This window comes from Lipotes vexillifer, unplaced genomic scaffold (genome assembly GCF_000442215.2).
Source record: "Lipotes vexillifer unplaced genomic scaffold, Lipotes_vexillifer_v1.1 scaffold951, whole genome shotgun sequence".
Classification (NCBI taxonomy): Eukaryota; Metazoa; Chordata; class Mammalia; order Artiodactyla; family Lipotidae; genus Lipotes; species Lipotes vexillifer.
The window spans coordinates 897611-924232 of NW_006793664.1; the positions used below are offsets into that span (position 1 = coordinate 897611).

General features: G+C 47.0%; 1 protein-coding gene across 1 annotated transcript in view; it reads right to left on the reverse strand.

Moving 5' to 3' along the window:
* Positions 1 to 26622, reverse strand: part of ENPP6 (ectonucleotide pyrophosphatase/phosphodiesterase 6) — a 98330-nt gene that overhangs the window by 38686 nt on the left and 33022 nt on the right. Inside the window, exon 2 of the mRNA XM_007466516.1 lies at positions 11798 to 11977. Within this exon, the coding sequence (XP_007466578.1) occupies positions 11798 to 11977 (180 nt within the window). The remainder of the gene's footprint in view (positions 1 to 11797; positions 11978 to 26622) is intronic.

Here is a 26622-nt window from a genome sequence, read left to right on the forward strand (position 1 = left end):
CTGAGGGGTACTCCTTTCTTATATAAAGTAGGAAAAGGACATGTTTTCATCAGGACAATTTTTGCAATATATATGAAAGTTGATGATCTTAAAACAGATTCCCTTAAAATTAACCTTGCTCTTGGAAATCCTTACAGTTTGAAGACCCTGAACCAGGAAACTAGGCATTAGTGCTGCTACTCTAAGGGAACTGTAAAGTTCAGGAAGCAGCAGGGCTTAGAGTGGTGCAGGCAGTTGCAGGTAAGATATGACTGACAGTTGTCATTTATTCTCAGGGTTGTTCCCCAGCTGAAGCTCTATAAGCTGAGCAGAGAGAGGGAAATCCTTCACTGCAGAGCAAACGGAGCATTATTGCTTACTGTCTCTTCAGATAAGCAGACAGACAGACAGAGGAGTGAAAAGATTGTGTCTCAACCCAGCAGAGATGCCCTGACACTGCAGACACAATTAAGCTACATACCTTCATGTGGCCCTGAGAAGGGAGAGACCGGTACCCAAGTTCACAAAAACTGAGGCAAGTGCAGTCATTCTGTGCTCTCTGTCCTGAATGGTGTCTCCCAGGTGAAATCTCCCAAGGCAAAAACAGTCACCAGACCTCTAATCTTAAAACCCAGAATGAATAAAAGTGACTGGCAAAGGAAACAGCCAGCAAGCAATGACAGATGCCACGAGGCAATGGAACAAGGAATTAGTGAAAGTGGTAAATTTACAGAGGGCAAGGCTCGTTATTCCTGGAAGAATTAGTCTGGGGGCTTTGTTCTGTTTTCCTTCGTCTTTACCTGATGGAAATCATCAGGCTGGAAGGGGTGTGTTGTGTGGATCCCACGAGCTATTTCTCTAATCAGGAGCCTGTGGGCCCCTTTCTGGACCCACCGTGGGCTCAGTCTGTGAACCTAGGCGCACTGCTCAGCCCCTTGGGCTGTCGCCTCCAGGCCATTTTCATGGCCTCCCAGGGAGTGTGGATCTGGTCATCTGAGGTCCTTCAGGTCAGCCCACCGGTGCCTGAGGAAAGCAGGGATTCCTGAATCTCTGCACAGGGGTCTGTGGGGAAACAAAGGCAGTGGCCTGGCTTTTGCAGTTTCAAAGACCAACCAGGAACTTGGCAGTAAGATTTTGGTTTCACCAGTGCTTCAAGGGCAGGCTTTGGCTTTCCTGCATCTTATTTCCTCATTGTTCCCAGGGAACCTGAAAGGGAATTGCCCTTAATTAGGGCTCATTGTTCAGGTCCTCATCTTATCTCTGTCTAGAGTCTGCCTTCCTGCTGGATAGTCCCACCTCAGCAACCTAATAAATATATCCTGAGCAGAAAATATAGAGTTGGAGGGAACTTAAAGCACAACCACAGAGGAGCGCCACTAAGCCCATGCATCTTTGTGCCAAAAAAAAAATTTTTTTAAGTCACTTCTTCAAAACACTTAACTTATATCTGCTAGACAATTATTTTAATATATCTATTTTGTCATAGCAACATGACTGTCACAGACCAACATATTGTCAAAATAAATATGCAAATCTATGACGACTATAGTGTGAGCCACGCCCCCGCGGACACAGAATCCGGGCACAACGAACAGCTTTCACGGCCCTTCGCAGCAGCCTTACATCAGTGCCTTTTATTTTGCAGCTGAGAAAACAAACGCCTGAGATGGGAGAAGTGACTGTCCCAAGGTCTCCTTGCCACCTAGCTTCCTGGCTCTGATACTTTTCCACTGCTTTCCTGACTGACCCTTTCTTCCTGCCAACTCTCTCCAAGGAAGTTGAGCCCATGAAAATCGCATTTCTCTAAACTTCCTAGAACACAGGTCCCGCCTTCCAAGTGCCGCACGGCTTCCAACTTCCACACACCTTGTGACAATAACCCCTGTGAGCTGCATTTTATGGGATATGAGGCAGGCGTACTACGGTTGAATATGTGCCTCAAGAGAGCTTATTAAAACAGCTAAGTCAATTAATTAACTCTTAGAAACATGTAACCTTTTCCAGGAAGATACATCTGAGGCACACAGGAGCTTATGGGGACAAGTCCTTGGGGAAAGTGTGGCCTTTGATCTCAGACACCCTTTCCCAGGTCAGCCGGGCCCACAGGGCTGGGAGGTCTCTTCTGATCTGGGGGGGGGGGGGGGGGCAGATGGGGCCAGAATACTGACTCTACAGCGGGGGGGGGGGGGGGGGGGGCTGGCCTGAACACAGGATGCCATGCAGACTGGCCTTGTGCACAGGAGCAGACAGGTGAGATGAGAAGCACTCATCCATTAGAGCAGGTTCTGGAAACTCAACGGGAAAAGACTCACTGGGCGTGAAAGGTGATAAAGGGAACCTGAGGGCAGAGGCGCATGTGCCTAACCCAGGCTGGGTGTCTGCTTTAGGAAGGCAGTGGTGAAACCTTAGCAAGGCATCATGAGGCCAAAGATGAGATGCGATCTCTCCTCTGTGAGTCAGCTTTAGATGGGAAAGTCTCTGTCCCAGGGTCAGGGACCGTACTCCTCCCCAGCAGGCCCAGGTGAGGAGTGAGGAGCGCCTGGTGCCCCTCGTATCAGCCACGAGCAGCATCTTTGGGTCAGAGGCACATGCCTCAAGGTTATCTAAATCCTGCAAGTGATGTCATGCTCTCCAGGGGGAAGGCATCTCGACTGCTGCACACGTGGTGGTCCCCACCAGAGCCTCCTCCCGGAGCAGGTGGTTTCCTGGTATTTGGATCCAAGAAGCCTGGGCCTCCTCAGGATGCAGGAGGCCAGCAAGCCCTTGACCACAGGCTCAGCCTTGCCAGCAGCTTTGCTAGAACTCTAGCGCCGACCCAGGGATTCCTCATCCCCCAGCCCTCCAGTTTGAGCCTGTGATCTCCAGGTCTTACCAACTGCCCTTTTCCTCCCACCATGTATCTGGGGGAACGCTGGTCTCCCCAGCTTCTGAGCTGGTTCTGAGCCACTTCCAGGAATGGCTGGGAGCGGGAGTGAGTGCTACATGTGGCCCTGCAAAGCCAGCGCTCTGCACACCTGGGCAAAGCCTGAGGGCCGCCCCAGTGGCCACACCTCGGGCACTCCGCGCCGCCTCTGCACAGTCCTGTGTGCACAGCTCGCCCTGTCCGTGGCTTCTGCCCCCTAGCCCTGAGGCATCAAAAAGCCAGACTCTGTCCTCTTTTCCTCCTCTGATGACCCAGTGGCCAGATCCCTCCATCCACCCCTTTCCTGGGAAACTCCTTTCCTGTCCCTGACTGGCCATGATGGCCTGTCTCAGAATTCTCATGGCGATTTAAAACTCACTCTGTGTTTCACTCTGTGGCCTTTGCTGCAAGTGTGTATTTGAATCCCTGATGTGACCTTGCAGCATTGTTTGTTTTGGGCCAAGAGTGACCTGGCCAGAGCTTCCCCCTCCCCCCGTGCACCCCATGTGATGCATTAGAAGGACACAGGCTGAAGCTCCCTTTTAAGAATTGGGGGGCAAGGGTGGGGTTACTATATAGCTACTAACCATATATTCTAGTCGGATACTCTCTATATCTTATCTCATTTCACATGCCCAGCAAGCCTGAGAGGCACACATAGTCACTCCTGTGGGACAGATAAGGAACCACCACACAGAGAGATTAAGTGACTATCCCCGGGTCGCACTGCAAAGAAGTGGCTGAACTGGTCTCAGCTGTTTTCTTTCCGCTCCTGTTCTAGCTCTTTACACTCCCCTGAGGTTCCTCAAGGGCTCCATCCAGCACAGCAGGGAGAACAGGAGGGGAGAGGCCTGGAGGGGACAGAGCTCTCTGCACACAAAGGGCTCTGGTGAGGTGAAAGTGCCTCGTCTCTGTCCCACCCTAAGGAATCCCTCTGACAGATGCTGGATCGGACAGCCAGCGGCCCACCAGCTGAGAAAAGCACTGCAGGGGCAGCTGAGCCCCCTGCCCACTGGCAACGAGGGCGTGTTTGGTGCCGAGGGGGAAAGTGGAACAGACCCGGGGGTGGGTGTAGGCCTGCCTCAACCACCGAAAGCCAAGCCTCCAGCATTTTCTACCTGGGACTGAGTTTCTACAGGAAGTCCCGACTCTGGGCTCTTTTCTTCACTCTGTCAGGATCCCTCCCCCTGAATCCCTCCGCTCCCACCCTGGGCTGTAGGGGGGGGGCAGTTGAACTGGCAAACCTGGGATGGCCGGTGGGAAGACCCTCCCCCGCCTCGGCCAAGCTCAGGGAGGGACCCTGCGCGGGGCGTGGACTCAGGCAGCCCCCGCAGCAGCCCAGCCGGCTTACTGTGTCCTGGCTGTGTGTTCTGGGAACTTCCATGCCCCCGTCTGTAAAGTGGGGATGACAGCAGTCATGTCTTAGGACTGTTGTGAGGGTTGAGTAAAATTCTGTCTGCGAAGTGCTGAGTTCACTTCAGATGCTCAAACTACTCATCTCTTTTCCTTTCCCTGTTGATGTCAGGTTTCAGACAGGCCAGTGCCAACAACACAGAGTGACCCTGGGCACTGGTGCAGTGGGGAGAGAATGACGGGAGGAGGCTTCTTGGGACAGTGTGACCGGCAGGGATGGGAGTGCGGGGCTGGAAGCCATGCCAGGGCTGTGGGCACCCAGGGCAGGCACGCTAGGTCTATGCACCAGGCCCGCTGCAGAGGGTCTCTTGCTGCAGTCCTCAGCCCCTCGACCCACACCAGTGGATGCAGCCTGGGCTCTGATATTTCATAATGGCCTCAGGGGATTCTTAGCATACCCAGTGTGGAGAATCACTCCTAAGGAGGGAGAAACAAGGACAGAGATGCCCCTTAAACGGCAAGAAAGGAAGACCCAGCGGGAGTAAAAAGGATCATGACCTCGTCCAAACTTGATTACTTCCCAAAGGCCTTACCGCCAGACATCACCACATGGGGGGCTAGGGCTCTGAGGTACGGATTTGGGGGACACGTTTCAGTCCCCACCAGTGTCTGCATCCTTGTTCAGAGAGTCAACTGTGGATCACAATGACCCTTTTCAGACTTTCTGTAGCAAAAAATAAACTTCCATTGGGTTAAGCCACTGAGACTTCGGGGCTTATCTGTTTCTGCAACTGATATGATCTAAAACACCTTTGTTCCTTAAACACAAGTCCCTTTACATACCAGAGCCCAAGTCCCTGGTTCTTAAGATCTGGCCATTGATCTCTTCACTCCTGCCTTAGCCACTCAGCTGCAACCTTGTCGTATTCTTTGTAGTTTCAGGAACACGACATGCCCTTGCCTGCTCGTCTTGGAACCTTAGCACAAGCTCTTTCCCTCTGCCTCAGACGCTCCTAGAAATCTGTCCCACCTGCACATCCATTACCGTGTCTATTATAGTCCCAGCATCATCCACGGTGGACGGTGACTGCTGAGTCCTTATCTGGCCTCCCGACCTGGGGAGATGTGCTTGTTCATCATTAGAATATATGAACTCCCAGCGGGAGTCAGAGGGTTCACTAACCAGAACAATAAAAGGTGTTTTGGTTGTTTTTTCTTTTTAATGTTACTTTTCCTGTTTAATTGAAAATCGTCTTTGCGGAAAAAATCATGGCAAATTTTATTCTTCGTACACTTTGTTTTCTTCAAAACCAGTATTAGATGAGGTACAATGATCATTGTCGTTATTCAAGCAGACTCTCGGGCAATAGAGGGAAATTAAAGGCTACCCTGGGGTTATTATAATGGACCTTTCTTGAGACTAAGTTGAAAAATGTTAAAGAAATTAACAGCTACAAAGTTCAGAGCTTGCCAGCGATGCCCCAGATAATAAATCCACACGCTGTCTCTGCCGCCCTGCAGTGTCGCTCGACAATGAGCCCGGGGATGGCCACTCCCCTCTTGAAACCATTTGGTTCCTCTGGTCTCTGCAACAAGAGGGGCCAACAGATTTCAGCTGGTGTCGCTCTCCAGTGGCGCCTCCCCTGCCTCTCGGGTGACATCAAGCCCCCCATGAGACGCCTTCAAAGGATGGCATCACTCTCCTTATACTTTTCCCAGCTCTTCTGGCTTTTCTCCTGCTTCCCGAGCAAGTCCATCCTTGTTTCCTCCGCAGACTCACTCGCCCCATCTGGTCGTTAAGCATGAACTTCCTCCATTCCAGGCTGTGTCTGGGGGAGTCTCCTCTCTTCACGTGGGCTCTCCCCCGGCTGACCTTCCTGCCCACACCTTCACCTGCCCCGGGCCCTCCCGGGAACCACACATCTGTGTCTCTCCAGCTCACTCCTCGAGCTCCAGGCACACAACGTGACATGTCTCAGAGTCAACACAGACGTTCCTCTGCCTCCAAACCACTCCTCTTTCAACTTCCCGGCATGGGCAAAGACACACCTTCCCTCCTTAGTCCTGTAAGCCAGAAACCAAGTGTCATGCCCGTCACTGCTTGGTCCCTTGATCCCAAATCCAGTGCATCACCAGGCCCTGGCCATTTTAATTCCTAGCACCCATTTCTCCAACCTACCCATTTCTCCCCACTTCCTTTACCCTCATCCACACTATTCTCACCTCTTTGCTAGGTCTGTGCAGTACCTTCCTGACGGGTTGGCCGCCCCTCATCCAGCCCCTCTGGAGGCCTACGTTCCTTTCTCCACGGTGCTTCCAGGGTAATCTTGCCAAATTCAAATATGGTACCGTCACCTTCCTCCTTAAAACCTCCCAGTGACTTCTTACTCCTCTCAGGATAAGACCAAATTCTTCAGTTGGCCCACGGAGCCCGGCCTGGCCTCAGCTTCTCTCCAGCCCATCCACACGCCACATCCAACCCTTAACATACACCGTTCGCTCCGTCTGGATGCTCTCTCCCGCCAGCTCCCGCGCTCCCACCCCGCTACCCTGCCCATCCCCTCAGGTGTTAACTCACATCACCCTCTGGGTGAAACCAGATACCCTATTAGAGGAGGTCATGATGCAACATGCTTTTCACTGTTATACTTTAAACAAGTGGCCTTTTCATTTCTATGGGCAAGTATTAGATTATCACGTGTCTCCTTGACTGAATGGATGGTAAGTTCTCTGGGGGGCTGGGGGTAGGGTGGGGAGAGCCTGTATCTGGTGTTGCTAACAGTCGCCTCCTGAGAGCTTATTACAGGGCCTTGAGTCACACCCTTTTAAGATGCTTTATGAAGAAACAGATTTGCCATGACTTGTGAAGAATGGAAGTTTGTCCCTGGATTTCTCTTTCAGGCTTCCTAGTTACCGTAACAGATGCTGCTGAGAAACTATGGGCTCTTCTGGCCAAGACACCATCCTGCAAAAGGAGACTGGACGTGGCTGGACAGCTCAGAAGACTTTCGAGTGCTGGGGGAGTCACCCCTGCAGGCAGCAGTCCAGAAAGGCACCACCTCCTCAATATCTCTGCAGCAGAAAATAGTTGACGCCTGGAAATCCTGCAGGATGCTTTTGAAGACAGATCACTTCTCTGAGACAACCTCTAACTTGCCATGTGAATTTGTAATCTTCTTGTTGCTGATGCGGACAGACAAGGGCAATGAGGCAGACCTTACCCAAGTTACCAACAAACAAAGGAAAGGACTCAAGGTGAATTTGACCCAGAGAGTCTTAGAGAATTTTAACCCAAGCCTACTCTTGGCAGAAAACATTAACTAGAGTTTGGGCTTCATTGATACTTTAGTGAGTTTCTAAGACGTTTCCCTCACGTTGAAAAGAGTCAAATCAGCTAGATATTATACATATGTATGTACTTCCATGTCAAAGACCATCTAGCAGTCCTCATCACTGTAGCCTCTTGTGTTACATGAACACAAAATTGTGTGTATAGTGTGTATGCATTTGTTTTTCTAAAAAAAAAAAAAAAAATCCATAGTTTTTGTCAGTATCCTAAGGAGGTCTTGATTTACAAGTGTAGGAACCAGCAAACTACATACAGAATAAAGCCTCTTCTGGTCCTAAAATTACATACATCTTAAAGCTTAATGCCAAATTGGTGGCAGTGTTGGAAAATTTAGTGAAAATCTGGACCCCCTGTATCTGATTGTTAAATATTTGCCTGAAAACATAACTCAGTTTTTATGCAGATATTTGGAGTCATGTCGATAGAGTCCATAGACCTTGGCTGTAATGTTAACCCACACATTTGCATGATTGATGCTAGGCTCCGGACCTCCCCTGAGCCTAAGTGCATTCATCTAAGTTCAGCCCAATGGAAGGTTGTCAGGGACCCAGCACAGCAGGGAAGGGGAAGATTCTGTGAACAACCACGATTCCTGATCCGTAGTCAGGACATAGCCTCCTCACGCATCCAGAGGAAATCCTCTTGCTTTTAACAACCAAAACTTGCCTGGAGCTGAGTGAGATGCCCATCTGTTAACTCCCCGGCCAGCCCACCTCTGGGCAGCAGGGGAGGAGAAGCCAGCTGGAGATGTGTCCCTTCCGCACAGCAAAGCTGCCCTGTCTGTCCCAACACCTGCGCAGGACGGGAAGAGGCCAGCAGAAGGCCCCAGACCCACACCCGACACCCTCCCGGAGCCGTATGAATGGCTGCCCCCGATTCCTCCTGACTGCTTGGCCATAAGGAGTTAATACTGCAAAATCATGACTGAAGGTGTAAAACGGAGAGTCTTCAGACCCTTTTGCTCCAAAGAGTTTTTAAACCACAGACTCCTAAAAGGCTGCTGTTTTTTGCTCCTTTTTTTTGTTTTTCACGATAGCCATAGGAATAAACTTTAAAACTGCTGCCGTTATGTAAGGGAGCATCGACTGTCCACGGAGTTCAAACTCTACTTGCATGCGATATCTTACCAGTACTTATGCTCCGATATTCCCCCACTCCACCTCCTCCCGCGAGGCATCCTTTCCTTTGGGTTGCTCTTGATATGAAGTGAATATTGGAGCCTCTTCTTTCCCCCCACTTCAATGAAACTCCTTTGACCTCAAACCAGAGGGATGGAATAGGGGAATAAAATTAGTGAATGACACACACTCAGCTCTCATCCTTTGCAGAGCACTCCTAGGTCCTGGTGATGCTGGTCCTGGCTGATCTGGGGGAGCCTTCCCCCCCAGATATTTGAGTTAGGGCCTGGGATCATTCCCTGAGGCACATTTTCCTCTGCACAGCTCCACGGCACCACTGGGCGGGGTAATAAAGGCTCTGTTTACGATATTAAATTTCTCAAGGCTTGAGGTGGGGTCTTTTGGACTCTTTACCAGGGATCAATTTTTCAGTCTGCTGCTTTATCTACCGGACAGGAAGACTTGAACTACTGCCATTTCTAAATTGCACTTCTAAATATTGACTTAATGGCAAGACTCAAAGTGTCATAACACAGCTCACTGGAGCAATAAAGATTTTCCAGGCCTCATCGAGAGGTCTGTACAATGTCTGGTGGGGACTGGAGAAGGAAGAGGAGGGTTTGATCAGAAAAATAAAACCAAGTCATGTTTAGAAGAAATGCCACTGCACTTCACTAAATCTTGCAGAGACAAATGAACACTCAACTGGGCTATGAGCTGTGGCCGGAGGGCACCAAGGTGGAGGGAGAAAGGACAGCAGTGATCGTTAATCCCTCAGCTGTCAACCAGGAAGAATGGAGGGGCCAGAGCACGCCTGGCTTGGGCTGTGCAGCAGGGCCTTCAGAGACAGCTGGTTCTCAGGGAGCCTTTATTTGTGGATCCAGTTTAGAAGGAATGGATAGTGTCTAAGAAACAAGAGACTTTTCATCCAATTTCTATTAAGACTTCAACACGGCCAGATGGTTAACTAATGCCCATTTAGATCACTGAGGAAATTCTGGGAGGTTATCTGTTTTAGCTCCTGCCCTCCTGATAGGAAACACCATAAACTGATCTCAAGGCGTATTTGTCACATCACATTAGCTGCTGAATCAAAGAAAGCGATTGGCCATTTCTTGCCCTTCAGGAGCTGTTTTGGAGGAGTGACAAGATATTTTCCATTCACGTTAGCACTGAGACTTTGTAGCTACTCAGTGATACATGAATTCAAATTGCTGATTATGATTAAGGAGCCAGACTCTCCAGGATGAGATAAAGAGTGATGCTCTGTAATACAGCTGAGAGAAGTCTGAAACATGGCAACTGTCTCCTTTAAGATCTTCCCCCCCCTTTCCACGAGCAGTGGCATCCGTGGCTCCCCAGAAGCCCATCAGAGGAGAGTGTATGTGCAGGAGGCATGTGGGGACCTGGGAGGAGATGCTCTTCAGAGCAAGAAGAGATCAAGCTCCAAGACACAGAAAGTCACATTAACCGGATGCCGTGGAAGATTCGTCTTGATGGTCCTCAGGTTCGTTCCGAGGTGGTCCCTAAGAGCACGTGTTTGCTCCCGGCCCCTCCTAGGCCTACGCCTGTGGGCCCTTGTGTTTGTTGATGATGATTGCTGAGAATGACCTCAAAGCGCAGCAACATCTTTTGGCTCTGGATCTCGTCACATGGGGCTGGGCCCGAGCTGGGCTCCTCAACCAAGTCTGATTAGCATGGCTAATGCACCGAATTGTTTTCTCAATCTTACGTCCAGCTCCGTGAAAAGTTGAGCCTCCACTTGAGGCAGAGTTCTCTTCAACCCTTCCCATGCTTGAAAGCTTCTTCTTATGTCAGCCCAGGTAGCTGCTATGGACCGAGCCCCAGGCGTCTTCTGAAGCAACTCCAGCCCTCCCCCGACACTGCGTCTGCACGCAGAACCAGTCTGTCTGTTTGTTCTTCTGCCGGGTTTTGAAGTAACACAGCTGCCCTGGCCGTCCTGGGCTCACCTGTGGATGCCAGTCTCTGCTCTGCGGCAGCTTTCAGGGCACTCAGCACAGCGCAGCTGTGGGCCTGCTTTCCCTGCTCTCCGTCCGTCCTTGCTTGACGCCCCTCCTCCGAGAGCTGGCACAGCCTTGAGCCCCCGGAGCAGCTCTCCACGTGACCACCTGCAACCAGCATCCTCCAAACTCTCGCTCCAGGCCCACGTCCTCGGTGTGGGCCACCTGTGACTCAGCCCGGGCTCACTCCCCCTTCCCCCCGCTCCCCCGCCCCCCAGAACCCGCCACACTCGCACAGTTCCATCAGGCTGCCGCTGTCTCCAGCCCAGGCCAGCAAGAGCCCTCCACATGCTTCCCCCACTTATCCCTTCATTTCTTCTAGGCCTCCCTGATCTCTTCTTCCACAGTGACAATCATCAGTATTACACCATGAAGAGTTAGGAAAAACGTGTCTACAGCCATGTGCATGGAGAAGTTATATTGTCCACTCACCAGGAACACATCCTACCAATGCGAAGTCAGAGGTGAGTTGAGTATTCTGTTGTCACTGAATCCTGTCATCCTTAATGAAAGAGTTTGGCTGACAAGATGAGAGTCTCCTGAAGCCCCCTCACAGCAGCCAGGGCAGTCTGCATGAGTGCTTACCTCCCTCACTGAAGTAAGTTAAGTACTTTAGTTTCTCATTGATTTAGGATGTACAGGAGGAATATTAATATAAAGGGACTTCATTTAATGCACAACTAAAAAGTTGTAACAGCTTTGAATCCTCTTTTCAGTATTGTAGGGGAGCTCAAAATCTGTAGAAATGGTACTCCAAGTTCTTTTGTAAAGCAAATAAGCACCCTATAATTTATCTCTCCAGTGTATCCAAAATTTTACCCACGAAAACGCATAATATACTGCAGAAATATTGCTGAACCAAGGGAATTAGGAAATGGCATTATGTCTGGTCTGATGTTAGAGAGTTTGAACCAAAACTTAAAGAAACATGTCCATAAGACATTTCTTGAACAAAGACCCCATTTTCTAAATCCTGGCCTGGTCTTCAAACACGTCTACATGCTTTGTTCTCAGAGACTCCAATGGTGCTTTGAGATTTGGAAGGTTGGACAGGCATGGATGTCAACACACTCACCTGGCCAGTAGTACATGTAGACCTTCCTTTTGGCCTTGGTCAGAGTGATCCACAGAGGTTCTGATCCATTCCACCAGAGAGGCATCAGGCTGTCTCTGTTGACCCCTATGTCAAATGACTTGTTGGTGGCGGGGTCCCACATGTAGTTCCCGATCATCTGATGGACTTCACAATGGCGACCTACGTTAATGAAAACACAAGGCTGTCAGTTTATTGCTCTGGTATTTTTACATTTCATCTTTATTTTCTGAATTTAAAAGCCATTCAGGGGCTTCCCTGGTGGCGCAGTGGTTGAGAGTCCACCTGCCGATGCAGGGGACACAGGTTCGTGCCCCAGTCCCGGAAGATCCCACATGCCGCGGAGCGGCTGGGCCCAAGAGCCATGGCCGCTGGGCCTCCGCGTCCAGAGCCTGTGTTCCGCAACGGGAGAGGCCACAACAGTGAGAGGCCCGCGTACCAAAAAAATAAAAAATAAAAAAATAGTATACATTCAGTGCTTTTATTGTATTCACCAAGTTGTGCAACCATCACTACTCTCTAATTCTAGAACATTTTCATCACCCCCAAAAGAAACCTCATGCAAATTAGCAGCCACTCTCCATTCCCTCCTACTCCCAGTCCCAGGTAACCATCCATCTACTTTCTGTCTCCATGAATTTGCCTATTCTGGATATTTTGTATAAATGGAATCACACAATATGTGGCCTTTTATGTCTGGCTTCTTGCATTTAGCATAATGTTTTTAAGATTCATCCATGTCGTAATATCTATCAGTACGTCATTGTTTTTCGTGACTTAATAATATTCTACTTTGAAAAACACAGCAAGAAAACAACCCTCCTAAAGGAGTGTAACATAGAGAGGAGGGTTGCTTCTGTTGGTTACAGAAGTGAAAGACACAGCGCTTGGAATCTTTTGAAACATTAGGCTTAAATTATTTATTTTGGAGCAATCTGTTACATCTTTAAAGTAAAAATAACACAAACATTGGCACGTGCATCAAAAATTGCTGCAATTCTAGTGAGCGTCATTTGGCGTCGGGCTGAAACACGCTTCACGGAGCTCACTGACTGCTTAATCAAAGTGGCTTTTTTTGTTTGCTTGTTTGTTTGCTGTTGTTCTGTCTTCTTGCCAGCAAGCCCCCCAACACCCACACTTTATTTTTAATCAAAAAAAAAGGAGAAACCGTAAAATAAAATTTTGAAAATTTGTAGACCTAAAATATCTTAAAGGAAAAACCTTTTATTTCATCACAGAAACCCATGCATTCCACAAATGATGCTTGCAACTTAAAGCCCAGAGAGCCAAACAAAATGATTTTTACCCAAAGCTGCAGAGTTAGTTTTTTGACCCTGACTGAAGGTTTCACATGTAAACTGATAAAATTAAAAATAAAAACTTTGAGAAAATGATCCAGTGATTAAGGAACTTCTTAGTTTTATTTATTCCTTCAACTAACATTTATTAAATGCTCCTATGAACTACATATTGTGATAGGTGTAGAGACTCAAATCTGAATAAATGTAGTCCCCAACCTCAAGTGCATTGTTATGTAATACTCAACAAAGGGTCCCCTGCATAAAAGAGACAGGCCTCCTGGGAGGGGCTAAGAAGGGGACCACGTTGTAGTCTTTTTTTTTTAATAAATTTATTTATTTTATTTAATTATTTTTGGCTGCGTTGGGTCTTCATTGCTGCACACAGGCTTTCCCTAGTTGAGGTGAGCGGGAGCTATTCTTCATTGTGGTGCGCGGGCTTCTCATTGCAGTGGCTTCTCTTGTTGCGGAGCACGGGCTCTAGGCGCGCGGGCTTCGGTAGTGGTGGCAGGCGAGCTTCAGTAGTGGTGGCAGGCGAGCTTCAGTAGTGGTGGCAGGCGAGCTTCAGTAGTGGTGGCATGTGAGCTTCAGTAGTTATGGCTTGCAGGCTCTAGAGTGCAGGCTCAGTAGTTATCGCACACGGATTTAGTTGCTCCGAGGCATGTGGGATCTTCCTGGACCAGGGCTCGAACCTGTGTTTCCTGCATTGGCAGGGGGGGGGGTGATTCTTAACCTCTGCGCCACCAGGGAAGCCCAGGTTGTTGTCTTACTTGGAGAATTATAAGGACTGTCACCAACTCGGGTGCTGAGGATAATTCCTACTATTAAAAGTAGAGGCATCCTTCTTATTGGTTCTTGTTCAGGATATATGTTATCCTTTTTGGTGTATCAGAGTTTAACAATATTAAGGGAACCTGCCTCATGAGTAAAAGTTCTTATCTATTTCCTTAACCCAAAACACTGCATCCCCTATCTAAACATTTCTATCATCCTAATGACGCTCACTCACCCTTTTCACGAGACAAGATAATCATGATAATAGTCGTGAGAAATGTGTCCTTTAGGGTCTTTCTCTGTAGATGCTCTCTAGCGCTCTCCCAAGGGCAGGGAGGGCATCTCACCTGGTGCTGGTGCGTACAAACTCACAGGAAGGGTGAAAGTTAGAAGGGGGTATGAAAAGCATTACTGAAGTCAGTAGACCAAAAGGAGCCTCTGAGTGAATCGCCGGGAGAGCATCAGAAGGGCTACAGATATCAGATATGGGAATAGTAAGGGAAGGTACCAAGTGGGGCTGTGTGTGTGCAGGAGTCTCTACTTTTAACTGGAACTGTTTCAACTATTCTAGAAGGAATGCGTGAAACCCAAATCTAAGCAGGGGCCTCACGTGATTCAGTTTTCAAAACGTGCTACATTCAGAGAAGCATGAAGCAACTGAAAATATTTTAAGTACGTATAACCTTACTTGTATATCGCAGAACCCCACAATATCATTTGATAAAATTTCCCTCTTCTTTTCAACACTCACGTTCAACACTCTAGACCCAAAGGGTGGTGCAGGCTTTCTCACCCTCCTTCGCTCTTTTCCTCATGGGTAAAATATTATGGCCTCGTTTAGACTGCAGAGCTGTAGTATGACTGGATTGTGGGGTGGGGGGTGTGTGTGTGTTTGTGTGTACGTGTGTGTCAGAGAGACAGAGACAGAAAGAATATTCTCCCAGAGAATTTCTGCTAAACTAAATTCTCTACCTCTTACACTTATTTTTTTTTAACACCCATAAGGCCTCATTGAGGAGAGGTAGGATCTATGTGTGCAGTTAACACACAGTTCTACCATATTTTTACATTTCAGATGATGAAGTCTTGTTTCCTGTGGTTCTCTGGGCCCCTTAGCTTTTTTCATAATGGGTCTTCTCTCCTCACCATTAGGTAGGATGTAGCATTAGCTTTCATATTTTCTTTTCATACCAATTGGTAGTGGTGCCCATAGACTCAGGTGAGCTTCAAAGCCTTTAATTATGGCGTTCTTCAGGGAAGCGTCTTTGAGATGAGGCCTCCAGAGACGGCTTTGGTTCCTGTTCCCACCTAGCATCCTGGCTGGTCTAGGCTGGCCCAGAGAGGCACATCCATCCTAAGGGGAACTCAGACCCATGGAGGTAAGTGATCCCTTCCCACTCCCCCGAGACCCAACCCCTCTCCAAAGGCTGGACGCAAGGCACCAGCATGGAGGGTCTTGCCCACTTCCTGTGAGTGAATGGTGCCGAAGAACATCCTGGGACCAGTGGTTTTCCTTATATGATTAAAGGGCTTCCAAGTGTAGAGGGAGCTGTTTCAACAAGAAGTTCATCTCAGACCCCTGTTTAGAAAGTGGGTTTTATTCTTTTAGTGGGTTGGGCCTTGAGTTGAAGCGAGAGGGTGTATTCTTCAAGGGCTTCATCACAGATGCAATGCTAGCCCCCAGAGGCATCCCTTTGTTCTGGGAAGCACTGCCTTTCACGGAAGCCAGCAGGAGACGTACACTATCCATCTCATCATCTGCTCGAATCCTGTCTCCCAGCTGAGCCGATTTTCCTTCCCATGAATATACTAAGGCTGGTAGTCTGTGTCTGTAACAGCATGAGTCTGCTCTTCCTCAAGCTGGTTTCCTTACCTACCCAGGCCCTCTCTTGCTCTTTGGTTTTTATTGCTTGGCTGAAAGAACACAACACAACACAACATGAGGTACTGGCTTCTGCAGCCTACAAGCTCTGGTCTCCCTATTTCTGCCTGACCTGTATCTATTTTTATGCATCTGCAACGTTGCTTGATTTTTCTCTGCTTTGGGCTTTCTAAGCAGATCTTGCTGTAGTTTGATTATTTGGACCCTTTGCTCAGAGCATCAGGAGAACCCTTCCTGACACCGTCACAAACCACAGATCTCAGGTGGCTTTCGGGTATGGTGTAAGGAAGGTCCACTTCTGCTCCTACCCACCTCTCCCTCCTCCAAATCTGCCTCAGTACAGAAAAGATGCTCCCTCGTATTGTTTTATATCTTGGGAGGAAGTCAAGCACTGTTCACACCATTCTTTTTTTTTTTTTGCGGTACGCGGGCCTCTCACTGTTGTGGCCTCTCCCGTTGCGGAGCACAGGCTCCGGACGCGCAGGCTCAGCGGCCAGGGCTGCTGTGCCAGGAGGCTCAGCGCTCATTGTGAAAATGCAGGCAGCTCCTGGCACAAACATTCCCAAACACAGATGACCATTTTTCTCCCTTTTCCCCCCTTATCCCTAAGACCGAAGAGTTTATAGACTTACTAATATAAAAAGTGGCAGTCAGCCCGATACTCGACGGAGCTTTGGACTCTAAACACATCTGCAGACCCCACCTCAGCTCAAGAGCTCCCGCATTTGACTGGGAGCTGCTAGTGGCTCTCACGCGTGCGTCGGGGGCCAGGGTGGGGCCGCTGTTTGTCTCTCTCAGTGGGAGCTGATGCAATAGCGTCGATACCTAGAACTGCTGTAAGAAAGCAGCAGGATATGACACCTTTTTTTTTTTCTATTTTTTCTTTGTGGTACGCGGGCCTCTCACTGTTGTGGCCTCTCCCATTGTGGAGCACAGGCTCCGGACGCGCAGGCCTAGTGGCCATGGCTCACGGGCCCAGCTGCTCCGGGCATGTGGGATCTTCCCGGACCGGGGCACGAACCCGCGTCCCCTCCATCGGCAGGCGGACTCTCAACCACTGCGCCACCCGGAAAGCCCAACACCTTCATTGTTTATTCCTCAAAGCCTTAGACAGACGTGTTCTGATGTAATGACCATCACCAGAAGTTTCTTAGCAAGTACCCATAATCCTCTGCACCATATTAAATATTTCCAAACATCTCAAAAATGGCTGGCATTCACATCAAATGAGATGCTTGAGGATCTGCCCATTTTACCTGGAACTGGGAATCAGTAAGGCTGCTGCTACTTAGTCTTCAGTCAGTCTTAATCTTTTCTTGTTATTTTCAAACACTGAACGTTAATTCCTTTTATGGTTTCTTACTTCATTTATTCTTTTTTTTCATTCACTCAGCATGTATTTATCAAATAATGTTTACATGCCAGGTATACAAAGATCAAAAGACGTGGTCCTTGTCTTTGAAGTGCTCAGAGCCCAGTAGGGGCAACAATAGTGGTTAAGGGGACAGGTCTTGGTGCCAGAGTGCATAGGTTCAAATCCAAGCTCTACTATTCACTATCTGTATGACCTTGGACAGGTAGCTTAGACATCCTGAAGCCTCAATTTCCTCATCTGAGTAACGGGCATAATAACAGTTACCATGAGATATATACATAAGCAGTCCTCTCTCTGCCTGGCAGTATGGGGCCATAGAAATGACCATGCTAGCTGAAACCATGCAAAGCTATCTTAATAATCAATGGGGAAATTACAACTGTTCCATGACCTTTAAAATTATTTGTCAAAATATTTTAAAACTCTCTTACTGTAAGTTATAAAGAAAATAGTGAAATTAATATTCATTAGTACACTGTAATTTAAAACATTAGGAATATTGAGAGTTAAAGAGTTTTACTTATTTAAAAAAAAAAAAAAAAAAAAAGGTTTCAGATGCATTTTTGTCTCTTGCTCTTTTGTTTTCCTTCCCCTGGTTTTATGGCCCATGATCTCAATAGGTAGGGAGAAAATAGCTTTGACAAATGTCCAAGGTCCACTAGAACTGCAGACCTTTTGGGGTGATGGGGAGTAGGGAAGCAGCTCTTCCCCCTAATGCCTTGATACCCGTTGGCTCATCTTCATGATATCATCCTACCGTAGAGCACTTTGACTTCTACCCTGAACTCAAAGATCAGAATTTGTTCAGCCCAATGAACATATGTCGTTATTCCTTTTCCTCAAACTCTGAAAAATAATTGTAAATTAAATCACTGCTAAATTTGATTTCCGCAGTTGGGCTTACCATAGGGCAGAAAGGCTCACCCAGACGTTTCGCTAACAGTTATATGATTTTAGGGAGCTATTTCTTCCTTTTCACAAATTATTTTTAAGAAAAAAATCTTTTTAAAGCATATTTTCTCTTCTGAATTAATTTCCTTCATTATTTGGTTAATCACTTTCACATTGGGGGTCATGGTTAAGTACAGACATTACGTATTATCACTGAAGCTCTGAAAGCTTCATGAGGCTCCTCAGATCAATATTGTGTTTGGCAGTTCTTTTAGTAACTGTATTATACAATTACTTTATAATTAACAAGTGGCTGTGATGCGAAATGTTTGGATTAGGATAATAAAGAGTTTTTTTTTTTTTTTTTTTTTAAATAAGTAAAACTCTTTAACTCTCAATATTCCTAATGTTTTAAATTACAGTGTACTAATGAATATTAATTTCACTATTTTCTTTATAACTTACAGTAAGAGAGTTTTAAAATATTTTGACAAATAATTTTAAAGGTCATGGAACAGTTGTAATTTCCCCATTGATTATTAAGATAGCTTTGCATGGTTTCAGCTAGCATGGTCATTTCTATGGCCCCATACTGCCAGGCAGAGAGAGGACTGCTTATGTATATATCTCATGGTAACTGTTATTATGCCCGTTACTCAGATGAGGAAATTGAGGCTTCAGGATGTCTAAGCTACCTGTCCAAGGTCATACAGATAGTGAATAGTAGAGCTTGGATTTGAACCTATGCACTCTGGCACCAAGACCTGTCCCCTTAACCACTATTGTTGCCCCTACTGGGCTCTGAGCACTTCAAAGACAAGGACCACGTCTTTTGATCTTTGTATACCTGGCATGTAAACATTATTTGATAAATACATGCTGAGTGAATGAAAAAAAAGAATAAATGAAGTAAGAAACCATAAAAGGAATTAACGTTCAGTGTTTGAAAATAACAAGAAAAGATTAAGACTGACTGAAGACTAAGTAGCAGCAGCCTTACTGATTCCCAGTTCCAGGTAAAATGGGCAGATCCTCAAGCATCTCATTTGATGTGAATGCCAGCCATTTTTGAGATGTTTGGAAATATTTAATATGGTGCAGAGGATTATGGGTACTTGCTAAGAAACTTCTGGTGATGGTCATTACATCAGAACACGTCTGTCTAAGGCTTTGAGGAATAAACAATGAAGGTGTTGGGCTTTCCGGGTGGCGCAGTGGTTGAGAGTCCGCCTGCCGATGGAGGGGACGCGGGTTCGTGCCCCGGTCCGGGAAGATCCCACATGCCCGGAGCAGCTGGGCCCGTGAGCCATGGCCACTAGGCCTGCGCGTCCGGAGCCTGTGCTCCACAATGGGAGAGGCCACAACAGTGAGAGGCCCGCGTACCACAAAGAAAAAATAGAAAAAAAAAAAGGTGTCATATCCTGCTGCTTTCTTACAGCAGTTCTAGGTATCGACGCTATTGCATCAGCTCCCACTGAGAGAGACAAACAGCGGCCCCACCCTGGCCCCCGACGCACGCGTGAGAGCCACTAGCAGCTCCCAGTCAAATGCGGGAGCTCTTGAGCTGAGGTGGGGTCTGCAGATGTGTTTAGAGTCCAAAGCTCCGTCGAGTATCGGGCTGACTGCCACTTTTTATATTAGTAAGTCTATAAACTCTTCGGTCTTAGGGATAAGGGGGGAAAAGGGAGAAAAATGGTCATCTGTGTTTGGGAATGTTTGTGCCAGGAGCTGCCTGCATTTTCACAATGAGCGCTGAGCCTCCTGGCACAGCAGCCCTGGCCGCTGAGCCTGCGCGTCCGGAGCCTGTGCTCCGCAACGGGAGAGGCCACAACAGTGAGAGGCCCGCGTACCGCAAAAAAAAAAAAAGAATGGTGTGAACAGTGCTTGACTTCCTCCCAAGATATAAAACAATACGAGGGAGCATCTTTTCTGTACTGAGGCAGATTTTCAGACCCTTTCTAAGTGTGGATCATCTTCAAACATTTTATCCTTTGTGTTTTCAATGTCATGAAATATGTCTGAGACTTGTTTTAACGTGAAGTAGTTTTGCTGGTGGCGCTTTTTTCTCCGGGACATCTTCCTCCTCTTCATCACCACCCCTTTCTTCGTCAATAAGTTCGCCTTCACTAAGCTCCTCTGGCTGCATAGTGAGTCTCAAGTAGTGTCATGTCAACATTCCCATGGTCAACTATTTCCTCTATGATTCCAATTCCTTTTGATTCAAATCCTGCAAAGTTATTTGCACAGTAAATGCAAAAATTTCTGCCACACCACACACATTATTACTTGCTGTCACCTTCTGCCGTGATGCTTGAATGTTTCAGTTGCATGTTCTATGTCATATTTCCTCCAAAGTTCAGCTAAAGAAATTGCATGATCTCCCACTGTAGCCTCAATAGCCTGTCCAAAAGTCCATCTAAGATAATAGGCTTTAAAAATTGAAATAACTCTATGGTCTATTTGCTGGGTTATTGAAATCCCTTTTGTCATAAAAAGAAAATGTTCAAATCTTCAGGTGTCCAAGAGAATCAGGGTGACCTGGAGCATTATCCAACAGTAGTAGTTCATTACAAATTAAATGATCTGCATTTATCACTGGAAGACAAAGAGGGAACACAATTATATGCTTTGCTGTCTGTGCATGAACTAAATAACAGATGGGCAGCAACCGACCAGCAACAGACCTTGAAAGAAGTGATGTGATTGGTCTCTGATTATGATGCACAGTTGTTATTTACACAGTGATTTGTGGACTGATGAGCTAGGAATGAAGTTTATATTTTATGCTGCAATAGTTACAATTAAGGTTGCCAGATTTATTTTAGTTAATATACCATGGTAACTGAAATTTGAATCATGTTGTTGCAGAACTGCTATTATTTAGCTAAACTGCAGTAACTGGATTTTGTGCTTATCCAAACGGTGCAAAGGGAGGAGCATGTTTGTATACACAGACATGTAAATACATATATGAATACATAGCACACAGTACAAACCGTTCTGATTAACTTATATTATTATTTATTAGGGTAGAGAGTCACACAAACAAATGTAATCTAGAGATCAGCTGGAGCCTCCTTTCTTTCGAGCTCTCCACATGATTTGTCCCAATCCTGTTTCCACCAGACTCTTGCACTTCCCTGTGACACTCACTAACTTGTAGGCATCTCTACTTCTAGCCTCCTGCTCCCATAACATATGGCTCCCCAGAGGTGAGGCTCAGTGCTTTACAGCATCACACAAAGAAACCCACTCACATGACATAGTCATGAGGCGGGTGAATTTACTGGGGATCCAGTGGGGGACGCAGGGGAAGACTGAAAACAGGGCAAAGAACTTCAAATTGAGCGCTAGACATCCAAGTTCTGCAGTCTTTCCAGCCTCCCCCTCCAGTGCCTCCTCCTTGGCCAGTCACTGGAAAGATCGCGTAGCCTCGCGCATCTTACTGACTCATGTCTGCTCCATTCTCTGCGCCACAGCACCCACCTCCGAAACTTCTCTCCGGATGTCAAAGTTTTCTCAGAAGCAGTTCAGCCCCCCAGAGCTCCTGCTGAGCTCCTAAATTTGCATAGCTCGATAGCTGATAGAATGCTGAAAAAAGATGGGGGCGGGGGGCAGGAAGAAAATAAGGAAGGAAGAAACCAAAAGGAAGTGTTTCTTTCTTTTTTTTCTTTTTTTCTTTCTTTCTTTTTTTCTTTGATCAGGAATCGCCGACTTTAGAAGGCCATTCTAGTCAGAGTTGCCAGGTTTATTTTAGCAAAAAAAACAAAACAAAACAACAACAACAACAAAAAACGCTGGAAGCTTCCCAGTTAAATTTGAGTTTCACATAAACAATTTTTTACTGTAAGTATGTCCCAAATAGTCCATGGAACATACCTCTGTGAAGCAATTATTTGTTGTTAATCTAAAATTCTATCTGAATATCCTGTACTTTATCTGGCAACTCTAGAGAAAGCATCCTTTATTTGTCCCTATTTCACAGTAACTGTAAAGGATAAGAAGTGGAATCAGCAGGTGTGCGCGGAGCCCAAAAGGAATGTAGGATGAGGAGTGGTGGAGACTGCCTGGAAGAATCAGAGGAAGCTTCTAGAGGAGCTGGGAGTTGAGAGCTAAGTAGGACGTTGCCGGGCCACAGCACTGCAGACAGAGATGATGGCATGTGCAAAATTATGATGGGATTGGGGGGTGTGGATATTTCTTATTCAGGTAAAATGTAGAATCTTGCTCTCCATCACTCAGGGTTCCCTTTCCTTGAAAGGTGAGATGCTCTTAATGATATGCTGAGCTAATACAATTCAAGACAGTCAGAGCTTCACTCAGCCAAGGTCCTGGCACAATACATCGCTGGTCATTAAAAGGGTGATTTGCAAAGGGGTGGCCAGGGTCCTGGGGAGCCAGAAGACATGGTGAAGCAACCCAGGCTTAGCAGTCGCAGGGAGCCACTTCCACCCACCCTGCACCTGCCCCCCAGGCTGGAAGAGCTAGGGCAGCGGGTGTGGCCAGCAGGGAGCCTGGCAGAGATGGATACCCTGACTCTGCTGTCCTCCCGCTGTCCAGCTGAGGCGCTGCACCTCCTGGGGCTCCAGGCAGGCCAGGGAACGGGGAGTAGGGCAAAGAGACAAACAGACAATATCCAGCACAACCGCCAAAGAAAATCGTGAGACGTGGATTTCTCAAGAAAATCATGTTGACCTCTTGGGCAGGAGTCCTTAATTAAACATGGGAGACGACCTGAGCCTGAGGTCCCTGGCAGAGGGTCTTATGAGTGTGTATGATCCCACACACATCTCAGAAATGGAAGGGACCTCAGCTGGCCTCCTGGTCTAACCCTCCACCTGTAAATTCAGAAGTGAGGAATGACTCTGCATTTTATATATATTAGCTGCAAAAGGGTTGAATATTTTGTTCACTGTCCCAGTGCTAATAAATGGTGTGTGGGGTGCAGGGGCGAAGAGAACACAAACAGCCTGAACTTGAATCGCCGCTCTTTCACCTTTCACGGCTGCAGTAGATTTAGTGGTTACATTTGTATTCTGGAACATAAAACTACGCTGGTTTCAAGATGAGACCTCTTGGCTCTTTTTTAAAACCATTTACTTATGTCTCTAAACACACACACGCAGAAAAACAACTACATAGCGAATGGTATCACTAAACACTCAGGTTCCACAGCCAGTGAGGAATTTCTCTGTCATGCAAACGGCTTTCTTAATTCTTGGTGTATAATCACCTTTACAAAACAATATTAAAGCCATTTGTTGCGTTCTTCTGACATCCATGTGTTTCCATTAGATGAATATGGATGTGTCTACTAGATATCAAAACAGCCGGGTGAAAAGTGAAAAATTAAGTTATATTTTAGGCACATCAATTTAGCCAAAACATAGAGATATAAATACAGGTTATAAAAGATTAATACAGACCTTGGAAATGATTCTTTCCTTAGAACATATACATTTTCACCCAGAGGCAGCACTCAGGTGAGTTCTGAGTCCACAACTGCAGGCAGGCCTCTGGGGCCATCCGCTGGAAGTCTGGGTTACAACCATGTGTGATGGGCACACGGAACAGGCTGTGGGCAACCTCTCCGTCTCTGGGAGGTGATGGGTACGATGGAGAGAGGACGGACGTGTGGTCAGACAGGTCAGAGTTGGGGTTAAGGGGTCTCCCCCTTTCTAGTTGTGCAAATTGAGGCTAATCTTTAACCTCTCAGAGCCTCATTTTTCCATCTCTAAAATGGGAATAACATTACTTCCCTGGCTGGATTGGGGTGAGTATTAAAGATAAAAATAGTTAACACGTGTGTAATGCTTACTATGCTCCAAGGATTGTTCTAAGTTCATCTGTTACAGGTTGAATTGTACCTCCCAAAAAAGATATGTTGGAATCCTCAACCCCTAGTTGCTCAAAATGTGACCTTATTTGGAAATTGGCTCTTTACAGAGATAATCAAGTTATTGAATAAAATGAGGTCATAGGGTGGACCCTGATGCCCTTATAAAAGGGGAAATTTGGACACAGAGACAGACATGCACAGAGGGAGGATGATGTGAAGCCACAGGGAGAAGACGGCCACCTACAAGCCAAGGGACAGCAGGAGCCACCAGAAGCCGCAGGAGGCAAGGAGGGACCCTCCCCTAGAGCCTTCAGAGGGACCACAACCAGCCAGCACCTTGATTTCTGACTTCTGGCCTCCAGAACTGTGTTGTTCTAAGGCACCCAATTTGTGGAATTTAAAGCAGCCTCAGGAAACTAACACATTTAATCTTCACAACTACCCTAAGGGATAAGTACTATTGGTAGCCCTACCTTACAGGTAAAGTAACTGAGGCCCAGAGAGGTAGCTTGCCTAAATTCTCACACCAGTGGGTAGAGTGGAGCCAGGATTCAACTGAGGGAGGCTGGACACAGAGTCCTCGCTCTTAACCACTACAACCCACTAACACCAGTTCACCAGTGTATGACCCGGCACTTGATACAATCCTCAGCCTTAAGAAGCCCACGGAGAGGGAGCTGCTGCCACTCTGTGCTTGCTTTCATGCCATCTGTAGAGCTTCTGCCCTCAAGGACAGGTTGACTTCAGCGGACCGTCCAGTCCAGGTGTCAGGTTCCGGGGATCAGCCCACTCAGGAAGCACTTTACCTGGGGTACCGCATGGATGGGCTAGAGGCCAGGTTAGACTCAGGAGGGGTCATAACCCGAAGGCCAAAGGCCTGAGCCAACTTGACGGGTGTCTGCTGATCAGCTTAGTAACAGGACTAGTTACCAGCTCTTGTCCACCTTCCATGTATCTGAAACTAGGTGCTTTGTGCTTCCATCTCATTTAGTCTTCAACACAACTCTAAGAGGTAGATAATACTGTCCTCATGTTGCAGGTGGGAGAACTAAGGCTCAAAGTGGCTGTGTGGCGAGGCTAGCGCCACGCAGCTAATAAAAGAACAGGGCCCCAGTTCAAAGCCAGGTCTCACTGACAGTGCCCGCGCTCTTCCCAGCAGCTACTCCCTTCTGGCCACTGGGTGGCTCACCAGCCCCAAAGGGCTTGGTCATTTTAATAGAAATTGCCCCACAATCCAGGAATGCCTCTAAGACTCTCACCAAGGTAACCACAGTGAGGTGCTCAGATCTCCAGAAAGCCAGATGCTCCTGCCTCTTGCAATGGATTATCATGCACAGACTTTACCATAAATATCTCTGAAGGAGGGAAGGCTGCCAGATGAGGGATACGAACAAAGCGGACGGGAATCTTACCCTCCCTCTCCCTCTGGAAGGGGTCCAGCTGTGGAACGAGAGGCTCCCAACGGTCTGAAATCTGGAGATCTCAAGTTAATGGGTGCATTTTAGAGAGTGAACGTATGTATATACATCACCTCAAATTGACATGACGCCAAGAGGTAACTACACACCGGATCCAGAGGCGGGCAGCCTGAGCACGTTATATAAGCCAGACTTTCCCACCACTAGACTCCTCTCTGAGCTTTTCCTTGACCATTTGGAGGGTCTAAAGATGAGTTTAGACCCTGTTTAGACTAGTGAATTTTCAAATAACTACTTGATACCCAAGAGACTTGAATTAACAGTGCATTGCTCAAAGTTAACTACCTAACTCACAAGTCGAAATTTGCTTTATGGATCAGCTCTGCTAGGAAATATAGCTTATCTTCTTGTTCAAAGACAGAATTTGGTATGTTAAAGAAGTGGTTTCAAGTGAAATATGCAAGATCAAGTTGAAAGAAAAGTTCACAATTTGCATATTTTTTAACGCAACTACTGATGTATGTGCCAGACACAGTCCTGATCAAGTCTGAGTCACAAATATTGCAAGACCAAGATAACAGGCTTTGATTATAGTGTGAAGTATACGGACTGCAACAAAAATAACCCCAAAATGTGAAAAGGGGAGATATTTTTTGATTAGAGATATTCATGCTCATAGTTTTGAGGTCACTGGACTCAAAAGAATGTATTGTTTTATTTTTCTGGAGTGTACTAGCTTAGTGCAATTATTTAACAACTAGAATACAGGGACAGAAACAAAAATTATTTTCCTGAATAAGGACAAAAATGTAAGTTTGGGACTTTTTGTTTTAAACACTCTTTATTTGGGGAAAGCTAATTTTTATCAAAGTTCAAAGAAATTTCCAGACAATTTAATCTATCCTTACCTCTGTGCAGAGTTGAAAAAGAGCTTGAATTAATTACTGCATTTAAGATGGAATCCCTTTTGAAACACACTCCCATTTTACTAAGTATTTCTAGGGACTTCTAAAGATGGTAGGCGCTTGGAGGGGGAAAGTCCTTATTCCTAGCCCTTATTCTTCCATACACGAGAGAGACGCAGCCAATACCTCTGTCCACAAGCTTCTCCACTCTCTCCCTAGTCATAAAGCATTCATCTCCTCCCCGCCCATTCAGCCACCCTCCCCTTCCCCAGTGACATCAGGCCGGCCACGTTCCTCACGCTACGGGGAGTGGTGACTTTGGCATAAAACAGGCTCCAGCCCCCTCCCATCCTGTCTGCCTTCAGGTGGTGGAAGGCCCCTTTTCGTTCCCTCCCCGTAAATTCACCCAGGGCAGGAGTCCTCCT